The 22,155-nt window shown below is 50.9% G+C and overlaps 1 protein-coding gene across 3 annotated transcripts in view; it reads left to right on the top strand.

The window, feature by feature from the left end:
• Spire1 (spire type actin nucleation factor 1) overlaps positions 1 to 22,155 on the top strand; it is a 150,981-nt gene that overhangs the window by 78,772 nt on the left and 50,054 nt on the right. For all 3 annotated transcript variants that reach the window (XM_077792273.1, XM_077792271.1, XM_077792272.1), the window contains exon 5: positions 6,738 to 6,863. In XM_077792273.1, the coding sequence (XP_077648399.1) occupies positions 6,738 to 6,863 (126 nt within the window). The remainder of the gene's footprint in view (positions 1 to 6,737; positions 6,864 to 22,155) is intronic.

Genomic DNA, 22,155 nt, shown 5'->3' with positions numbered 1-22,155 from the left:
TGAAATACTTTGTCTTCATTGTCTGATGTTCTCTCTTCTAAGTGATCTACTCTGCTGGTAGTATTCTCAATTGAGTTTTTAAGTTGGTTTATTGTTTCCTGCATTTCTAGAATTTCTATTTGTTTGTTTTTTATTACTTCTATCTCCCTGTGAAATTGATCTTTTACTTCCTGGATTTGTTTGTCAATGTGATCTTTCATTGTCTGATTTTGCTGTCTCATGTCTTCCTTGAGACTCCAGATCATCTGAAGCATATATATCCTGAACTCTTTATCTGATATTCCATCTGTTGCAGCTATTACCTCTTCTAAAGTTGAGTTGACCTGCATTGCTTGTGGTCCTTTCTTTCCTTGTCTTTTCATACTGCTCGCGTTTCTTTCTGCTTGGTGCAACTGTTGTGTTTTTGAAATTTACCCCCTATTTATTTATGTTGCTCTTGTATAGTTGGAAAGTCTCCCTTGCAGGGTGGGTAGTGGCTGTGCTCCTCCTCTAATTATGGTGGTCTATCTATCACGCTGATCGGTCACAGGTCTGCCCCCCCTGCGGGCACAGGAGGCGGCTTTGCTCTGCCCCCACTCCAATTGTGGTAACGTAACTACCACGCCCTGGGGTCGTAGGTCCTGATCTGGATGTGGGTGGCGGCTCTGCTGGGTCCCCACTCCAATTGGTGTGACGAGTCTACCACGCTGGCATACTTCTAGGCCGGTGGGTCACAGTTCTGCACAGCCCCCACTCCCAATGGGAGTACCTGACTACCTCTCCAACGGGTCGCTGGGCCCCCTCCGGACCCGGGCGGCGACCCTGCTCCGCCCCCACTCCAACCAGTGTGACGCAACTGCCTCGGTGTTACGTGTCCACCACTCTGGCAAGCTACCTGGCCTGTCTTGCCAGTGGGCCGCAGGTCTGCCTGCACGCTCTGCACAGCCCCTACTCCAAATGAGGTTACTTGGTTACCGCTTCGCGGGGCCGCTGGTCCTATTCTAGGCGTGGGCGGCTACTCTCTTCAGACCCAGCTGCGTTTGGGGTGTCATGCTACCACGCCGGCGGGACACTTGGCCTGCTCTGGGTGCAGGTGGAAGCTCCACTCTGCCCCCACAGCACCCAACAGGACCCTGACTGAGAGGCAGACACCGCTGGTTCCCTAGCCTTGGGTCAAAGCAGCTTCGGTAGCCAGAACCCGCCTCTCCTATCTCGATACACTCTCCGCTGGGAGCTGGCTCCAGCGAGCGACCCCCACGGGTTCCCTAGCCCCGGGCCAAAACTGTTCCGGGAGTCAGAACCCAGTCGCCCCTAGCTCAGCGCACGCTCCACTTGGAGCTGGCCTCCACCGGCAGTCTCCGCAGTTTCCTCAGACCTGGGCCAGGTTAGCCCCGGGAACCAGAATCCAGCTGCTCAGTGCCCGGTACACGCCTTGCCAGGCATGAGCCTCTAGGAGTATTCTCCACAAGATCCCCAGTCCCGAGCCTGAGCTAGAAATCTGTCTGCTAGACGCAGGCAACTACCAGCCTGAAATCACCTGTTCCGTCGCTGGATGAGCTGAGATCAATAGAACATGGGGATGATTACATCATCTCTCCGAAATGGCGGCTGCTGTCCTCCTCTGTGGTCCGACCGGTGTCTGGAACCCAACTGGACCGCTTCTCTCCTCTGTCTGAAAGCTGGAACTCAGCACTAAGCGCTGCCAAAGTCCTAGCGCCAAACCGCTAGAGGCACTTCACAGACTCAGGCCTGCGGAGCCTGGTCTGGCCGCCTCCAAGCCGGCTGGGGGTGGGGTGGGGTGGTAGGAATGTGGATCCTATTGCTGGACCGCCGGAGGCCGTTCACAGACTCAAGCCTGTGGGGCCCAGTCTGGCCTCCGCCCGCGGCCGGCGGGGTTGTGTCCCTGGTCCGCTTGCTCCGAACTGGCTGGGGGTGGGGTGGGGTGTTAGGAGTGTGGATCCTAGCACCAAGCCGCTAGAGTCAGTTCACAGACTCAGGCCTGCGGGGCCCAGTAGGTTCCTATGTTCGCTGCAGTTCAGCGGCGGCCGGCGGGATTGTGTCCCTGATCTGCCTTGCACCGAGCCGGCTGGGGGTGGGGTGGTAGGAATGTGGATCCTATCGCTGGACCGCCAGAGGCCCTTCACAGACTCAAGCCTGCGGGGCCCAGTCTGGCCGCTGCCCCTGGCCAGCCGGCGGGGTTGTGTCCCTGGTCCGCTTTGCTCCGAACTGGCTGGGGGTGGGGTGGGGTGTTAGGAGTGTGGATCCTAACACCAAGCCGCTAGAGTCAGTTCACAGATTCAGGCCTGCGGGGACCAGTAGGTTCCTATGTTCGCTGCAGTTCAGCGGCGGCCGGCGGGATTGTGTCCCTGATCTGCGATGCACCGAGCCGGCTGGGGGTGGGGTGGTAGGAATGTGGATCCTATCGCTGGACCGCCAGAGGCCCTTCACAGACTCAAGCCTGCGGGGCCCAGTCTGGCCGCTGCCCCTGGCCAGCCGGCGGGGTTGTGTCCCTGGTCCGCTTTGCTCCGAACTGGCTGGGGGTGGGGTGGGGTGTTAGGAGTGTGGATCCTAACACCAAGCCGCTAGAGTCAGTTCACAGATTCAGGCCTGCGGGGACCAGTAGGTTCCTATGTTCGCTGCAGTTCAGCGGCGGCCGGCGGGATTGTGTCCCTGATCTGCGATGCACCGAGCCGGCTGGGGGTGGGGTGGTAGGAATGTGGATCCTATCGCTGGACCGCCAGAGGCCCTTCACAGACTCAAGCCTGGGGGGCCCAGTCTGGCCGCCACCCGTGGCCAGCCCGCGGGGTTGTGTCCCTGGTCCGCTTTGCTCCGAACTGGCTGGGGGTGGGGTGGGGTGTTAGGAGTGTGGATCCTAGCACCAAGCCGCTAGAGTCAGTTCACAGACTCAGGCCTGCGGGACCCAGTAGGTTCCTATGTTCCCTGCAGTTCAGCGGCGGCCGGCGGGATTGTGTCCCTGAACTGCGATGCACCGAGCCGGCTGGGGGTGGGGTGGTAGGAATGTGGATCCTATCGCTGGACCGCCAGAGGCCGTTCACAGACTCAAGCCAGCGGGGCCCAGTCTGGCCGCCGCCCGTGGCCGGCCGGCGGGGTTGTGTCCCTGGTCCGCTTTGCTCCGAACTGGCTGGGGGTGGGGTGGGGTGTTAGGAGTGTGGATCCTAGCACCAAGCCACTAGAGTCAGTTCACAGATTCAGGCCTGCGGGGCCCAGTAGGTTCCTATGTTCGCTGCAGTTCAGCGGCGGCCGGCGGGATTGTGTCCCTGATCTGCGATGCACCGAGCCGGCTGGGGGTGGGGTGGTAGGAATGTGGATCCTATCGCTGGACCGCCAGAGGCCCTTCACAGACTCAAGCCTGCGGGGCCCAGTCTGGCCGCCGCCCGTGGCCAGCCCGCGGGGTTGTGTCCCTGGTCCGCTTTGCTCCGAACTGGCTGGGGGTGGGGTGGGGTGTTAGGAGTGTGGATCCTAGCACCAAGCCGCTAGAGTCAGTTCACAGACTCAGGCCTGCGGGGCCCAGTAGGTTCCTATGTTCGCTGCAGTTCAGGGGCGGCCGGCGGGATTGTGTCCCTGATCTGCCTTGCACCGAGCCGGCTGGGGGTGGGGTGGTAGGAATGTGGATCCTATCGCTGGACCGCCAGAGGCCGTTCACAGACTCAAGCCTGCGGGGCCCAATCTGGCCGCTGCCCCTGGCCAGCCGGCGGGGTTGTGTCCCTGGTCCGCTTTGCTCCGAACTGGCTGGGGGTGGGGTGGGGTGTTAGGAGTGTGGATCCTAGCACCAAGCCGCTAGAGTCAGTTCACAGATTCAGGCCTGCGGGGCCCAGTAGGTTCCTATGTTCGCTGCAGTTCAGCGGCGGCCGGCGGGATTGTGTCCCTGATCTGAGATGCACCGAGCCGGCTGGGGGTGGGGTGGTAGGAATGTGGATCCTATCGCTGGACCGCCAGAGGCCCTTCACAGACTCAAGCCTGGGGGGCCCAGTCTGGCCGCCGGGGTTGTGTCCCTGGTCCGCTTTGCTCCGAACTGGCTGGGGGTGGGGTGGGGTGTTAGGAGTGTGGATCCTAGCACCAAGCCGCTAGAGTCAGTTCACAGATTCAGGCCTGCGGGGCCCAGTAGGTTCCTATGTTCGCTGCAGTTCAGCGGCGGCCGGCGGGATTGTGTCCCTGATCTGAGATGCACCGAGCCGGCTGGGGGTGGGGTGGTAGGAATGTGGATCCTATCGCTGGACCGCCAGAGGCCCTTCACAGATTCAAGCCTGCGGGGCCCAGTCTGGCCGCCGCCCGTGGCCGGCCGGCGGGGTTGTGTCCCTGGTCCGCTTTGCTCCGAACTGGCTGGGGGTGGGGTGGGGTGTTAGGAGTGTGGATCCTAGCACCAAGCCACTAGAGTCAGTTCACAGATTCAGGCCTGCGGGGCCCAGTAGGTTCCTATGTTCGCTGCAGTTCAGCGGCGGCCGGCGGGATTGTGTCCCTGATCTGCGATGCACCGAGCCGGCTGGGGGTGGGGTGGTAGGAATGTGGATCCTATCGCTGGACCGCCAGAGGCCCTTCACAGACTCAAGCCTGCGGGGCCCAGTCTGGCCGCCGCCCGTGGCCAGCCCGCGGGGTTGTGTCCCTGGTCCGCTTTGCTCCGAACTGGCTGGGGGTGGGGTGGGGTGTTAGGAGTGTGGATCCTAGCACCAAGCCGCTAGAGTCAGTTCACAGACTCAGGCCTGCGGGGCCCAGTAGGTTCCTATGTTCGCTGCAGTTCAGGGGCGGCCGGCGGGATTGTGTCCCTGATCTGCCTTGCACCGAGCCGGCTGGGGGTGGGGTGGTAGGAATGTGGATCCTATCGTTGGACCGACAGAGGCCGTTCACAGACTCAAGCCTGCGGGGCCCAGTCTGGCCGCTGCCCCTGGCCAGCCGGCGGGGTTGTGTCCCTGGTCCGCTTTGCTCCGAACTGGCTGGGGGTGGGGTGGGGTGTTAGGAGTGTGGATCCTAGCACCAAGCCGCTAGAGTCAGTTCACAGATTCAGGCCTGCGGGGCCCAGTAGGTTCCTATGTTCGCTGCAGTTCAGCGGCGGCCGGCGGGATTGTGTCCCTGATCTGAGATGCACCGAGCCGGCTGGGGGTGGGGTGGTAGGAATGTGGATCCTATCGCTGGACCGCCAGAGGCCGTTCACAGACTCAAGCCTGCGGGGCCCAGTCTGGCCGCCGCCCGTGGCCAGCCCGCGGGGTTGTGTCCCTGGTCCGCTTTGCTCCGAACTGGCTGGGGGTGGGGTGGGGTGTTAGGAGTGTGGATCCTAGCACCAAGCCGCTAGAGTCAGTTCACAGACTCAGGCCTGCGGGGCCCAGTAGGTTCCTATGTTCGCTGCAGTTCAGGGGCGGCCGGCGGGATTGTGTCCCTGATCTGCCTTGCACCGAGCCGGCTGGGGGTGGGGTGGTAGGAATGTGGATCCTATCGCTGGACCGCCAGAGGCCCTTCACAGACTCAAGCCTGCGGGGCCCAGTCTGGCTGCCGCCCGTGGCCAGCCCGCGGGGTTGTGTCCCTGGTCCGCTTTGCTCCGAACTGGCTGGGGGTGGGGTGGGGTGTTAGGAGTGTGGATCCTAGCACCAAGCCGCTAGAGTCAGTTCATAGATTCAGGCCTGCGGGGCCCAGTAGGTTCCTATGTTCGCTGCAGTTCAGCGGCGGCTGGCGGGATTGTGTCCCTGATCTGCGATGCACCGAGCCGGCTGGGGGTGGGGTGGTAGGAATGTGGATCCTATCGCTGGACCGCCAGAGGCCGTTCACAGACTCAAGCCTGCGGGGCCCAGTCTGGCCGCCGCCCGTGGCCGGCCGGCGGGGTTGTGTCCCTGGTCCGCTTTGCTCCGAACTGGCTGGGGGTGGGGTGGGGTGTTTGGAGTGTGGATCCTAGCACCAAGCCGCTAGAGTCAGTTCAGGGACTCAGGCCTGCGGGGCCCAGTAGGTTCCTATGTTCGCTGCAGTTCAGCGGCGGCAGGCGGGATTGTGACCCTGATCCGCGTTGCGGAGATTCACTCGCCTGGGACCAACTGACCCCTCCCACAGACTTACTAGTTATCGGCAGGTCTCCTTTCAGTGGAAAATTGTTAGAAGTTCCTCAGCATGTCCCATGCAAGTGTATTTATGTGTCTCTCTGATCCCGTTACTGCGGAGGTATAGAAAATGCTGCCTGCTCGCCGGCCGCCATGTTGGATCTCCCCCCTGACATTCTTTACTACTTACAAAGGTCAACATGTACTAGAGTGAGCCTGGGCCTCAGAACCAGGTAGTGTTGTGATAGGATCCCTCTTCCTGAGAAGAGGGCTCTCTGACTGTGGACAGGTTAACCTGGCTTCTCTCACTGTCATCTTCCTTTGCACAAACAGGGGAAGAGTCAGGGTTTCACAGAATAGTAAATGATAATAGGCTGCCTAATGGCATGTCAGATATAGGACCTGGCATGACAACAGTTGAGTATATAGTAACTGTTAAGATACTCTCATTTTTACCAGTAAATGGTAATTCCCTTTCTGCTCCCAAACTAAACTTTGATACATCCCTGGTCATTTTCAGGGAGAAGCTAATTCAGCCAGCCTGGTGTATTGTTGGGCATTGGTTGGTTTCTGGTCCTCCCCATGTAATTGTGTAGGAACTGATGGCCCTGGGCGAGGAGGGTTGCCTTTCTGTGTCACGGGAGCATACATAGGTGCGGCTGCTTTCCCGGTGCCAGAACCCTGACCACAGACCTTCTCTGTTGATTTCCTCTTCTGTAGCTGTGTGCTGCTCATCTCCCAGCCGAGTCAGAGGCACCAAATCATTATCAGGCAGTGTGTCGTGCACTGTTCGCAGAAACCATGGAGCTCCACACGTTCCTGACTAAAATCAAGAGTGCAAAGGAGGTGAGTGCTGTCTGCTGATGTCGGGGATGGCACACCTGAGTCCTCAACCTTGTCCTCCCTGTGAACCTTAAAATGTCCATCCCCATCCTGCTTTCTGGTGAGTACTGGAAACTGTTTAGGAAAGAAGCAACTTAGGCATAAGGAAATCTCTTCTTTTTTTTTTAGAGAGAGAATTTTTTTTTTTAAATATTTGTTTTTCAGTGGACACCACATCTTTATGTGGTGCTGAGGATCCAACCCAGTGCCCCGCGCATGCCAGGCAAACGCGTTACTGCTTGAACCACATCCCCAGCTCCAGGAAATCTCTTCTTACATTTGAGCAGCGTGAATCCATTTTATAAAACAAAGGTTTTCTGAAGTTTCCTTCCTAGTGGGGAACAAGGACGCCTCAGCTGGCTGCACCAGCTTCCCGCATACCTGCTTGTCACCTGCCCTGCCATGCTTTCTTTTGTCCATTCTGAAACATGTTAGTGCCCTTTTCAGGAAAGGACAGGAACTCTGAAAGGAGGTGACCCTTACCTCTGATTGGATTTGATGAAAGATTTAGTGGAGGAGCTTGGAATTAATGTATGGATAACCTAAAACCTTACTTGGGATATCTTTTTTATTGTTTATTAATGCCTGTGAGTTTAAAATATTGTGTCCAAAGAGAATCACTCTATTTAGAAGGTGAATCATCATGTCCTGAGTTAGATGGTTGTGAAGATTCAGTGAGATCTCATCTGAAATGGCACAGCATTCTGGATCACGATAGGGAACAGAAGCAGTATTTCAATGCATGAAGTACAGAGTTTATCTGAAGCACTAGGCTAAGATTCACTATGCATGATGTGGGGAGAGACACATATTGGATGCAGAAGCAAAGAAGGAAAAAGTAAACCTCATTGCTAAGTAAGACTTAGCCCTGGTAAAAAGGAGGTGAGGGGTATCTCAGCCATATCATCCTCAATAAGCTGCCCTTACCTGAGTCCGTCAGGTACCTGTGAAGTTGAGCTTTGGGCTTCTTCATTTGCTCTAGCCAGCACACTGCCACAGTCTTTTTTTTTTTTGTAATGGTAGGCCAGTGAGAAGCTATGCCTTTTTTTTTTTTTTTTTTTTTTAAAGTTCATAAAATTGGACCCAAGAGGAAAGCCATCACCAGGGTGGAGAAAGGCGAACTGTATGTTATTTGGAGGGCTGTTGTACATGTTACAGACTGGCTGCCCAGCGTGGATGGGATCAGAGGAAACAGCAGCTGATACAGCTTCCAAGTGAAAATGTGAAAACATCCCCAACTAAGTTGTAGTAAGCGGTAGAAAAGGTCACAGTTTAAGGCTGTCCTCGTCTTCCTGGTTAGGTGAGGTTGAGGTTGCTCTCCCCAGAGCTTCAGTTCAAGGATGTGAGTACAGTGCTACAGAGTTAGTATGGCAAATTGAATGGCTTCTGACATCTCCAGCACAGACGTGCTCAGAAGCTGCTTCTGAGCATAAAGAACAGCGTTAGTATTTTTACCACTGTACCCTACCCAGTGAGCTTCTTAAAAATTTCCTTGGCTCCTAATTAGATCTTGGCTCTTCCAGATACGCAAACACATCCTCAGAAAGAGGTTTAACCATGATCCAAGTCTGTTTAAATAAGAAAACTGGCAGTTGGAGAAGCAGTACCGGGTGCTGGGCTTGAGGGACCACCCAGGCAGTTGGAGCAGCAGTGCTGGGTGCTGGGGCTGGGGGACCAGCCAGGCCTTGGGGTGGGTTCCAGCCGTGTCTCCTTCCGCCCTGCTTCCCCACCCCTCCTGCTCTGTGCCTTGCTGTCGATCACCCTCAGTCTTGCCCAACTGCTCAGGCTCCTCTGGACACTCTTTCCTGGTTCTCTCTCTGCACAGCTTCTGTGCCTGTGGCCGCCCTGGGCAGTTGCCTTCTTTCTTTGATGCTTATGCAGTCCCCCAGCCAGTCTCAACCCTCCATTGCTGTCATCAGCTCCTCTTGGGGGAGTTCAAGAAAAGAAGAAACATGGCACAGTCCTGCCATTCCTCTTGTTGGGGCTCTGCCACCTAAACACACCTTCTCCTCATAAAAACCTTTGTTTGTCGCACGTCAGAACCCTGGCCCTGGTTCCGCTTCTGGCCCAGCGCCTGTCCTCAGGTCTGGCCCACTGCAGCCAGCGCAGGTCCTCCACCCCTCTGCTCCCTCCTGTCTTCCGGTCTATCAGCCCTTCCAGCTCCACTTCCTTTCTTGTCTGGACTGGGTTCAGTCACTTTCCAGGAGTCTGTGTCCACTGTCTCGCCTCCATCATGACAGCAGCCTCCTTGCAGGTGGCCTTCATCACTGAAACCCTCTCCATCCAGTTCATCTTCCTCTTTGTTGATGGCTAACTTTTGTAGATCTCAGAGTAGGAGGCCTCAGGAGGCCTGCTCCAGGCCCAAATCCTGTGTGTTGTGTGTGCCCTATGTCCCAGCACAGGAGGTGACAGGTGTGGCCTGGCAGGCTTGTGGGCAGGTGGCCTGCTTGCCCCCTTCCTTGGTACCAGCCAGTGCACTCTTGGTCTCTGCCAGGGCACAGGGACTCACAGCCTACCTCCCCAGCGCTGGGCAGCCCTCCTCTCTGACTCCACACCTTCCATTCCTGGCCCCTCCCCTTTCCTCCTCTGGGCCTCCAGTGAGCTTTCTGTCCAGTACTGCTCAGCTGTGAGATCCTTCCCCTGCCTGCAGGACTCTTGACCCTGCCTCAGTGCCGTCTGTGGGAATTAGCAGGCCAGGGGCAGCCAGCGCTTTCCTGCCTGGCCTCTCGCCTATCCCATTGTAGGAGGCAGTAGCTCCTTTCTTAGGCTGGTTGTCCTGACTGACTGCTCTGACCCCAGGGACTTGCTGTCCTGGTTAACATGGCACCCTGTCACTCTGGAGGACAGTTAAAGCTCATTGTGATGGAGGCCTCCAGTTGCGTCATCTATTTAGGTTTTGTTCTCTCTCTCTCTTTTTTTTGGTATCAGGGATTGAACTCTGGGGCTCTCAACCCCTGAGCCACCTCCCCAGCCCTGTTTTGTATTTTATTTAGAGACAGGGTCTCACTGAGTTGCTTAGCACTTCACCATTGCTGAGGCTGGCTTTGAACTCTCAGTCTTCCCGCCTCAGCCTCCTGAGCTGCTGGGGTGACAGATGTATGCCACCTTGCCTGCCTGGTTTTGTTCTCCTTCACAGTGCTGCCTTCCTCGTGTGTACATCATCCTGTGCTGTTGGAGAGCATCATGCTATCGTATATTTGCAGCTCTTGCATTCTGGGCTCTTTCTATGTGGTCAGCCCCTGTCAAGCCCTGCCCTCTTGCTGCTTTCTGTGTGACATCCTCATCACTTCCCTCCACCCCTAACAGCACTGACCCCTCTGCTGCCCCTGCCTCTCTTGTGTCCTCTCACTTTTCAGATTCAGTGGTGGCCATTTGCTTACATCCTTGAGACCCATCTCCACAACTGGACCAGGTGCTGGTTTGTGTTTGAAGCCATCACGCCGTGTGGGGCATGTAGGAAACCCTCTAGAAACACTTGCTGAATTGAAACCATTCGTATGTTTCTGTGTCTTCCCAGAACCCAAAGGATTTCTTCTGGTTGAAAGGAGTCAGTTTTGAAAGCATGTTTGGAACATCTTGGTCACGTAGTCCAATGAACATGGGAACATTTATGGACTGTAGATGAGGTTTTCTTCTGTTCTTGCCATTCTGTAAGCTTGCACACCTTCATCTAGTAAGGAGTCCTGACAGGCGAGCCGTGGAGCACATGCAAATCCTGGCCCTGAGAGGTTCTGAGCCATTTAGTTACACAAACTGCCTGTCAGCACTGAGGTCTCAGGATGAAGTCTTGCAGGGTCACAGGTTTTCTTATGACATAAAACACACGATTTAGGAAAAAAGAAAAGATACAGAAATTTTAAATAAAAAACAAGTAGGTTTTCTTTTATAATATATAAGGCATTCTCGAAGTGAAAAAAAGTTTTCATTGATGTTAGTTCATGTATGTATGTCAGTGGTTTTAACCTTAAGAATGCTGAGTTCACTCTACTAATAAAATATTACATATTTATTTGATATTTTTTCTTGAGGATCTCAAATACTTAATGCATTTTAAGAATCAGACAGTATTGCTGGGCGTGATGTCACACACCTGTAATCCCAGCGATTCAGGAGGCTGAGGCAGGAGGATTGTGATTTCAAAGCCAGCCTCAGCAACTTAGCAAGACCCTGTCTCTAAATAAAATAAAACAGGCTGGGGGACTGGAGATATATTCAGTTGTTAGAGTGCCTGCCTTCTGCCTTGCATGCACAAGGTCCTGGGTTCAATCCATGCACCACAAAAAAAAAAAAAAAAAAAAAAGGAGGGGGCGCTGGTTCAGTGGTAAGTGCCCCTGGGTTCAATCCCAAGTACCAAAAAAAAAAAAAAAAAAAAAAAAAATCAGTCTATAAGTTTGAGCCAAGTGAAATTTTCAAAATAGCCTCAGAGTAAACAAAATAAAAAGTTAAATTATCAATGATCTTTCAACCTACCTTATATCAGTGTATAATTATGTCTGTGTTTTATTTAACTTGGGGTAAAATCATAGTATATGAACATTTTTGAGCTCAGTTGCTGATACCCTTCCTGATTTGATGGTCTGAAAGTACTTTAATTATATTCAATTCTTTATTTGTTTAATTGGCAATGATTAAAATATAAAACCTGTTATGGCATACAGTGCTTTGAAGTGTCAGGATTTTCAAAATCTGTTTTCAAGTGTGCCACCATTGTCCTATAAAGTGGCAGTAACGTACCCATTTACCGAATATGGGTACTTTAAGCTTTTTCCCCCCATTTCTGGGTGCTGCAGACCTACCCAGGGCCTCCACTCCAGAGCCCAGGTGAGTGTTTTCTTTGTTGTTTTGGGTTTGCTTTTTGTGGTCCTGGGAATGAATCCAAGGGCATTCTACCACTGAGTTACATCCCCAGACTTTTTCAATTTATTTGAGAAAAGGTCTTACCAAGTTGCCCTTTGAACTTGTCATTCTCCTTCAGCCTCCCAAGTAGCTGGGATTATAGGCATAGTGAGACTGGGTTCTTCATAAAGTGCATTTCCTGGTATTTCATCATCTGTTCATTTAAGAGTACATTTGTTTCTATTCTGATCTCTTCTTATGATGTGATTTTCTTCTTAAATGACAAATAAAATCCTTTGAAGTTATTCTCTAAATGATAGAAAAGACTTGCATGGGCCTGCTGGATTGTCCCAGAGCAGTTTGATGTCCTTGGAAGGGAGCAGGCATGACCATGCCTCATGCCTGGCGAGCAGCTGGGTGTCTTGTATGTAACGGCCGTGTGTAAACCTGACCTTCCATGTCTGTTGAGAGCTGGAAGTTTGCTGGGGCCCCAGCAAACTTCCAGCTCTCAACACATGTCAGGATGTGTTTTCTACAGATGGCATCCTCAGAGTGATGGGAGTCGTCTCCCCTGGCTGCGGCTGGCACCATGTGTGCCACACCGCACTGAAGGTATTCCAGACCTTCAGTCATGTGAGAGGCAAGGCGTCTCAGGTAGTCAAGCCATCTTAGGTTTCTTCAGGGTTTTCATTGTCATTAGCCGAGTGTGATGATCTTTGATCTCAAGTGTGGTGACATCTGTGGTGCTTAGTTAGCTTCTTGTTGACGTCTTACCTCCTCTGATGAGTTCTTTGTTCATTCCCCCCTCGGTTATGATTTTCCACTCACATTCTTGAGGCATCTGCTGCCAGTCACTTCAGGCTACCCCATGAAGGCTCCTCATACTGGGCACTGTGCTCTGTACCTTCCTGTCTGGCAGCTGTCACGGCGACAGGTATTTTCTTGGTCTCTCGTGTTCCTCTGTAGACGTCAATGAGCAGGTATCCCTGAGGGGCCTTTCTGCTTGATTCTGCAGCTGTGAGCTCGAGGTATGCCACCAAGAGGAGCTGTACTGTGCAGCCTATCTCCAGCATACTGGGTGCTTGCAGGTGCAACTGGGGGTGCTGCGGGCTGCAGGCACCCTCCCCGAGGCCATCTCACCCCGGAGGCTCTTCCTTCACCTGCTGCGTAGCCTACGTGTTCTGCCTGTGCTCCCCTTGCATGAGCATCCAGGGAGTCTGCACCCAGCTGAAGCTGCTCTTTTCTTCTTCTCCCCACAACAGAATGCCTGTTTCTGCTTAGGATCTAGGTCAGAGTCCACTGTCCAGAGGTCATTCTTCATCCTCTGTTAGTGTGCAGTGCACCCGGCTCTGTCTTCTTCCAATCGCTGCTGGCATCATGTAGTAGTGACAGTGGACAGGCCTCCCCTGCGCCATGAGCTGCTTGGAGCATCGTGTAGTAGTGACAGGGGACGGGCCTCCCCTGCACCTTGAGCTCCTGGGGGCAGGGGTCTCTTCACATTGTCAAGAGTCCAGAATTGAGGCCCAGGATGAAATCTCGCATGGTCTGTTTAGGTGTTTCCCTTGCTGCTTCCTCAGCTTGCCTTATGTCAATAAAATCAGATTTTTTTTTAACCAAATTATTCCATTTTGAAAAAGATTAGCCCTCAGTTGCCAGTAGGAGGCAGGAGGCAACACCAAGAACCCTGCACTGTGGTTAGCCCTGGTCCTGCCCCTGGGCCAGCCCTTCACGTGTGTCTTGCTGTCCATAGTGAGGGGTTGAGGGAGATTGGGTGCCCTTCTTGATTTTTATTAGTTTTTAAAAGATTTTCACAGTAGGGCAGTTTATATACCCCAAAGCCCTGTGTAGCAGCTCGGAGCCCAGATAGCCTGCATCGCTGTCCTTACGATCCCGAGTGGCCCACTCCTTGCTTTGTTGGCACTTAATCCTTGTGATATTCTTATAATCAGGTAGCCCCGCCCTTTGCCTCCCATTTCTTCATATGGATAGGAAAACCCAAGTCTGGTTGTAATAAACTGGAACAGATTAGCCACTGAGGGAGATAGGAGGAATTGGATCAGCCGTGCCTTCCAGTATTTTAGAAACAACAAGTAACGCATACCTGGGATGGCAGGTCAGGACTGCTGTGCACGTGATTGGCTGCGAGTCTCAATAGAGGAGAAGCAGTGAAGATGCTGGGGATTTTGGTGTAGAATTGGCAGAATGTGATAGCTATTTCCAAATATCAGAAATGCTAGTGAGTAAAGAAGTACTAGGTTTATGGAGAACGAAACCAAATGGCAAAATTAGTTCATCCATGTAATAGTTATGTGACCAGTGTGCTCTGTGACGTGTGCCGCTGTAGCAGTAAGCAGCATTTCTGCTATACTTACCCCACACTGGCTGCTACTGGGAGACATCAAGCACATTAACCCATTGGGTCCTGACAACAAGCCATTGTTAAGTGTGGTTACTGTTTTCCCCCCTTGGGAGTTCAATGGTGAATAAGGTTATGGTAGCTTGTTGTCGCTGCAACCAGAATACCCGACAAGAACAACTTGTTTGGCTCTCAGTTTCAGAGGTCTCAGTCCATAGATGGCCAAATCCACTGCTCTGGGCCCAGGTCAGGCAGCACATTGTGGGGGAAGGGCGAGGTGGAGGAAAGTTGCTCAGCTTCTGGCAGCTGGGAAGCAGAGCAAAGGGGCCTCAAGAAGATGCACCCTTCCAGGGCTCCCCTAGGGACCCCCTCCCCTATTCATGCCGTCCCTTGCCTACAGCTACCACCCAGTCAGCTCGTTCAGACTAGGATGGGCCGACTAGGGCCCAGCTCTCACAGTCGAGCCCTTCTACCTCTGAACACCTGCATCTCTGTCCTCACAAAACTTCTAGCTGAGTAAGGGTGACCGTCTAGGAGCAGCCATCCTAGAGTAGTGTAAGAAGACTGATAGGTGTATGCAGGGTGCTGTGGATGCACCTAAGAGCGTCTTGAAGCCCAAATGCCTAGCAAAATGGTGGATGCACACGGCCCTGTGAAGGCCCAGAGACAAGGAACAGGCAAGGGAGGAGGCAGTGTAAGATGACAGAGGGAGGAAGAGGCAGACCTGTCCAAGGGCAGAGCCAATGTCTGAGGAGGAACATCCCAGGAGGATGCTCATGGGGAAGGCAGGTGCCTGATGGGGGTGGGCCTGAAGGCCCAGGCATTCTGACTGCTCGTGGCCTAATGCTTTCTTCAAGAACCAGCATAAGTCTATGGTGTGTGCTTCAGTGCTCCGACCCCAACTGCTGTGCTGCTTCCTTCCTTCATTCAGTGTGTCAAGGAACATATCTGTGTTCTGGGCAGTGAGCTTCTGAGCATATGCAGGTCACCAGGACTAGCTGAATTCAAGTGGCAAAATGACTCTCGTAATGAGTGAGGCATGCACAGAAACATGAACAAACGTCCCAGGTCTCGTCTCTTGCTGTTGATGACCAGATGGAGAACAGTTCAGTTGCAAGGTACAGTGAGTTTTTAGTTATTCAATCTTCTACAAATGGAACTCCTTTGTTTTAAAGGTAGTTTTGCTTTAAAATAGAAACTCTGTTAAACTTGTGTCCAGACAAAGGTAGATGTGTGAGGATGCAAGCTCCAATTTGCCACATTAGATCAGGAATAGTGTGCCTGGGCTGGTGCCCAGAGACCTGACGTTGAGAGGGGCCGCGCTTCAGAGAAAGCTCAGGAAGCCAAGTGAGGGGAAAGTCAGGGGTTGCTTCCATTTTCTCTGTGTTCTCTCCCGATTTCTGATTTGCTTTTTAAAAATTCTGAAGCATGCAGCAGCTTGGGAGACTGAGGCAGGAGGATCGCAAGTTCAAAGCCAGCCTCAGCTGCTTAAGTGAGGCCCCCAGCAACTCAGTAAGACCTTGTCTCAAAATAAAAGAAAGGGCTGGGGATGTGGCTCAGTGGTTAAGTGCCCCTGGATTCCATCCTTGGTAAATAAATAAATGATCAATCAGTCAGTCGGTCTGTAGCAGCTTAGATGGAAAGCCGGAGCCTGAATCTGGGTCTATAAGCCACAGTTCTTGGTCACGCAGCTCTAGTGAAAGAGCCCTGGAACAGCAGCTTCTCCGCCTTCCCTTCCCCTCTCTTCCTTCCACTTTCACATCCCCTTCCTCATCTGGACAGTATCTGCCATGAGATGATGTAAGCCAAGAGCATGCACTCCTCCAGTACCTAGGAACTGGGTTGCAGACTGAGAGTGAGCTAGAGAGGTCCCGGGGGCCCAGGAATCCTGGTTGGGCCTGGTGTCCAGATGTGGGGGCTCATTCTCAATAGCAGCATTTGCTTCATCTGAGATAAGCTTGCAATCTCAACATTTTTTTGTGACCCGAAAGTTGTATGATGGTTTCATACTGAACTTACACTATGACTAGGTTAGTCCACTTGGCAATTTTAAATTTTCTCCCTAAAATGCATGGATTTCTGTTTGACCACGTATCTGTTTTGTATTGCATTTCATTTAAAAGTTATGATTACTTGGCATTTCTAAATCCTCCTTTATTTTCTTTTTTAAGGTAAAGGTTCAACTTTTTTTAAAACATATTTTTAGTTGTAGATAGACACAATAACTTTATTTATTTGTTTTTTATGTGGTGCTGAGGATAGAACCCAGTGCCTCACACATACTAGGCAAGTGCTCTACCACTGAGCTAGAACCCCAGCCCCTAAATCCTCCTCCTTACCCAGGTTCATTTCACTTTTATCTTCTTTTCAGGTAACTCTTCCGTCATCCATTTGATTGAACAACTTTATAAAGTTGATGGAATTTTGATCATTTCAGCAGCATTTATTAAGCATCCTCATTTTCAGTATACCCAGGATTTCATTTGAATTACTAATTAGGTTTATATATTATTTTCTCCTCACCTAGATATCATAAATGCTTAATATGAACTTCTTCGCTATAATTATCTTAAACAATTAAATAACAGCAGTGTTAAATTAAATATTGATTTTTAAAATTCATATCACAAAGGTGATTTTTAAATTTTTCCTTTGTTAACTTCTTGCCCTTATTTATTTCAATTCTTTCTAAGTAATTATCACAATAAATTATTTTTATCCAAGTTTAGGATTTTTTTTAGTATTATGCTAGTGTAATTCTGCACAGTTTTGGTTGAATTTTAAGCAAGTTTTTTTGTTTTTTTAAATATTTATTTTTTAGTTGTAGTTGGACACAATTATTTATTTTGTTTACTTATTTTTATGTGGTGCTGAGAATCAAACCCAGGGCCTTGCACATGCTAGGTTAGCACACTACCGATGAGCCACAACCCCAGCCCTAAGAAAGTATTTTTATAAGGATGTATATTTTTAAAATATTAATTTAACTATTTTGGTTTTAAATTTTAAAATTTAAAAAATTTTTAGAAGTACAAGTTAGGTTGTGACAGTTTTACTATGAAAAACTATTGAATTATTCATCTTCACCTTCCATTCTGTTATACTGTGAATTGAGTTGAATTTTTTGTCTTTCATTTCTCAGAATGTTTTAAAAGTTGTCCTGAGGAAGGAAATACTTTCCCCTCTACCAGTGCTAATGGCTACCGCTATTTAAGTAGCATTATTCTAGCCAGGTGCAGTGGTGCCTTCTGTAGCCCCAGCAGCTCAGGGTCTGAGGCAGGAGAATCGCAGGTTTGAGGCCAACCTCAGTAAACAGCTCCCCCTGCCGCCACCCAACCCCACTGCCTCCCGCACCCCCTGCCCCTCCTCCCGCACCCCACCCCACCCCCAGTAGCACAGAACTGCAACATTTAGGTACCTGGCAATTCCTCCCTAGACCCAAGATGGTTTAATCCCTCCAAGTGGTGAACATGTCACTTTTGACAGACAGAATCTGCCACCAGATGCCTGTTTATGTGGTTGCCGTTTGTTCGTTTTAGTGAGGCTATCCATCATTTGTGACTTTCAGGGTCCTTATCCTAGCCTGTCTTCGTCTGACATGTTCCTATCGTGCATGTTGTGTGTGCACAGAATGTTTGTCACATTGCAGTCCTGGCTGCTCACTGCTGTCCCTGTTCAGATGTTTCACAAGAGTTGCTTTAGTGAGAGATGGCGGAGGAGCTCCTCTAGGTGCCCGTTGCACAGGGGAAGTGACATGTAGTTTAAATGGTTAATGATGTGGAAAAAAAGCAGTGATCTTTAAGATGGAAATTTGATCAAAAAGGGGAGACATGTCTGTGAGCTGACATTGAACTCTCGAGCATTTGACAGACTTGTGATTCACAGGGTAGATTCTGTTTGTTTTTTCTTCAAGATGCCAGGAACTGAAAATGTTGGCATGGAGCAGTTCTAATTGCTAGCCTGACATGATTATGTCAGAAATGTGGAGAGGTAATTACCGTGTGGGTGCTCCCAATTAGAGCTTTCTCACCATATTCCAGGCACAGGTTGGCATCTGTGATTACATTTGTGCAAGCAAATTAAAAAAATTTTTTTTCATTCACAAGCTGAAATAGAATTCACAGAAGCTTGTCTGTAAAGCAGGACAAATCTGTAATTGACAAGTAGCTCATTTGTCTTTCTGGGAACTAGAAAGCTTTTTAATCACATATTTGATCAAACTTGTTCAACTATAGTATTTATGGACTCTCCACTGTTTTACCTTGATTTGTTGCTGAGCCAGGATTTGATTTTATGAAGAAGAGAAGTATCATTCGGTAAAACGAACTCATAAAGAGTAAAGTGTTTTTGTGATGGAATAAAAATTGACAGTCAGCTCCTCATGGACGTCCGTTGGCCCTCCACATCTACTGTCTCCTGAGTGCCCATAATGAGAGGGCTGCTTTCCTCTCTGTTATTTTATGTTATGTTAACAAAACCCTAAAAGTGGTTGTTATTATCTGCATCTCACAGATGAGGATGGGCCATTTAATACCATCTAGAATCACACAGCCTAGAGGATCTACGCCACCAGAGAGTTCTGCTCAGGAAAATAAAGAACCTGATGTTCTTGGATCATTCATTTAAATTATCTGCAACATCTTAAGAAGAGATGGATTTTCTTAGTAGCAGGGAATTGGGGTTTGAGCTCAGCCCAGACAGAGGCAGAGACGGTGAAGGCCTGTGTTGGGTGGCTGTGTTGGCAAGCCGTGGATGGGGTCGAAGGAGGCTGTGCTGACTGGACCTGGTTGCTGCTTCTCCTGCGCTTGCACCAGAGGAGCACAGGAACAGAATCATGAACTCGGCTCTTGGACCTGTGGTGACACATTCTGTCACAACTTTAATTGTAAATGACAGAATCACACTCAAAATAGCATGAGAAGGGTAGGGAGGAGTTAGTTGGCTGAATAATGGGGACATCCAGTTGGCTTTAGGCACAGCTCTAATTAGGACGGGCTCTCCCACCCCCACTTCCCAGGATAGGTGGGAGGCCATCCTCTAACCATGTTCTTTCAGGTCAGTGACTCCCATGGAAATTTGTTGGTTATTTAGGTCAAAGTCTTGGAGGTTCACTGTCTTGGGAGCCAGTCACAGAGGTCAGGCTGTCATGTCCTTGCCTGGTGAGGATGAGGTGAGGTGCTGGCAGTGGACCAGCTCTGCTCAGCCACAGGGCATACGTTGCCCAACAGGAAAAGGGCCTTTGCCAAATGAAGGAGCCGGAAAATTTCTGGGTCCAAAAAACGGCTGACTTTGAGGGATGTGTAGTCCAGTGCAAGTCAAGATTTCCTTAAAATTCATAAAACTTTGACTGCTGTGTCTGTTGTAATGATTTTTAATGTCCTGTGTTATGGATTTAGTTTCCCCAGGAAGTAGACTCCAAGGGGTAAAATCTGAATTCAGGTTTATGAGGAGTGCCTTGGGGGACCCAGAGTGGTGAGGGAGTGTACAGGGACCGCAGCAGACCCACCAGAAATTGGGGTGGCCCCGAGACGTCCCAGATTGAAGCTGTGTGCTTCCACACAGGCAGGACAAGTGTGGGCTGACCCAGAGAGGAGGGCCCCCTTTGGTGAGGGCAGTTCCTGGAAGGGAGGAAGGGAGGAAGGGAGGAGCCCCTGTAGTTCGGCAGCCAGTAGAAGAAATTTCCTTCCCAACTTGGAAGGCAACTGACTGCAGCTTCCGCTGCCCTATCATGGAATAAAATTAACTCCAGGAAATGTGTTCTGTTTACCTGTCACTTTTAGTGCTGTCTGGCATATCCCTGCACTGTTGATCAGAGGTCCCAGTTTGAGGGCCACAGCAGCGACACTGGGAACCTGGCAGATGCAGTGGAGGAGAAACCAGAGCGAATGAACGACCGAAGAAAGAGAGACTTGGGCCTTGCCAGAGGCCTCCCAGCCTCTGCCTATGGGTCTGATCCTGGGGACCACTGGAGTGTGGTCAGCAATCCAGGCCTGGAAGGGTTCCTTCCCATTTTCCTTCTGCTGGTTTAAAGGTCCTTGGCACTGGTCCTTGCCATGTGTTCAGCCTCCAGTGATGGGAGAACGTGGAGCGAGAACTCCATTCCAGCTGGGCAGGAGCAGCAAGCTGCTGCTGTGTGGGGACAGGGGCTGCCCGAGCGCTGGTGCGGCTGCCTGGGCTCGGCTGGCCCAGGCAGGGGGTTTCAGCCAGTTTGTTTTGATGCTGCTGGAGCCTTTCTGACCTGCTAGCACTGTGATTGCTTCATTTCCTCTGTAAGGTGCTAGAATGGTTCCTTTCCCTTTTTTTTTTTTTTTTTGACTGAGGTCCATTCCTGGACAGGGAGGAAGCCTGGGTGTGGGATGGGACACTGAGGTGTCTAGTGTGGGTGCTGGCGGTTTTCCTGAGCTACAGAGCACATTTCTCTGGCACAGATGGATACCTCTCTCCCAGCTTCCCTGGAGATCCTGAATTGAAAGGAGAAAATGCAGATTCCCTTCTGAATAATTTTCCCTGTGATTGAGCTTCTTTTAATTAAAGGTGACTTTTATTAAGAGCTCTTGAAGACATAAGCATTTAAACATTCTTGGTTGAAAGTTCTTAATTCACTTATGAACAGATGCGTACTAAATGCCAGTGATGTGCCAGGCACCTGTCAGTGAACAGAATATGTGAAAGTCTCTCTTCTTACTCAGGGAGATGGTTAGTAGTAGTGAATCATAAGCTGAGAAGTCAGGCAGTGCTCTGCAAGAAGATGTAGACCAGGGGGAGGGCCAGTGGCTTGGAGTTTGGTCAAGGGCGTCCCCATTATGAAGGTGACATTTGAGCAACGACGTGAGGGAATTGGCTCTGGGACCTTCGGATCCATTGAAGCCTTCTGGGAGGGGGAGCAGTGCAGCCCCAGGACTGCATGGGGAGGAGCAGCAGGGGACCCAGGCATTCTCCGCTCCAACGGCACAGGGAGCATGCTGCCACAGCACCTGCCTGGGGACCCAGAGGCAGTTCACCACCTGGAGTCCCTTTCCTCATACCATTGTAATTGTTAAAAATTAAATAACTAGAACAATATACACTTTAAGTCATTCATTCTTTTTGAATGGAGCCTGAGTCACACCACCAGAGAACAAAGTAAACTCACCAGATCCCTCTGCCTGGTCTCCTCCTCACTCAGTTCTGATGTGGACACTGGTGAGGACTGTGGACTTGGGCTGGACACAACCGTTGTGAATCGTCAGGAATTTTTAAAAAGATACTTGACCCCTACCAAAACAAATCAGGGATTTTGAATATCAGAAATATTGTGTGTGCCAGTTTGATTTATCTAAAAAGGTAGAAACGGTGGAGTCCTAATTTAGTAATATTGATCACTACTCAGATTCCATGTAAGGTCATGCCAGACGTTCCTACCCACTGTCTGCAAAAACCAGCCACAAGTAATAAATTCTGTCCTCTTTCCTTACATAATATCAAAATTCATTAATATTCATGAATGTTTATTTTAGCAAAATAAAGTAGAACTGCATCCAGCTGTTCTGAGGGTTGGATAAGCCACTGGGGTAGGATCAGGATATGTCGGTTGCCTGGAGGGCCACTGTTATCATAGCCTGGTGAGGCCTCACAGCCTACTCATACCGGGGAGCCTCGGGGGAAGACCCCAGGTATGCTATTCAGCCAGTCAGAGCCTTGGTTCCCCTCATTATGGGCCGTGGCAGGGGTACGTAGTAGTTGCCTGGAGGCTTAGCAACTTGTTTACCATGACCCTACCACCCTGCTGTGGGTAAGACCAGCATTGGGAAAGAGCCTAGCTCCAGAGGAGTGCAAGGGCCTGGAGAGGTGGCCCAAAAGAAAATCCAGATGTGTATGTTTTGGATTGCTTTCTACCAAATCTATATGTGCCCATCTCTGCTGTGTTTAGTTGATTGCATTTTAAATTTTGATACATATTATGGTGTAATGAACTGTGATTTATTATACTTGTAAGGTACGGGGAGCTGTCCTGGGAGCCTTCTGCATGCCAGCCAGCATGTCAGGGATTTACTTCAGCAGGTGATCTCCTCATGCCCTGGTGAG

Source organism: Urocitellus parryii, chromosome 13 (assembly GCF_045843805.1).
Source record: "Urocitellus parryii isolate mUroPar1 chromosome 13, mUroPar1.hap1, whole genome shotgun sequence".
Classification (NCBI taxonomy): domain Eukaryota; kingdom Metazoa; phylum Chordata; class Mammalia; order Rodentia; family Sciuridae; genus Urocitellus; species Urocitellus parryii.
The sequence above is the reverse complement of the archived record's forward strand: the minus strand, read 5'-3'. Positions and strand labels throughout refer to the sequence as shown.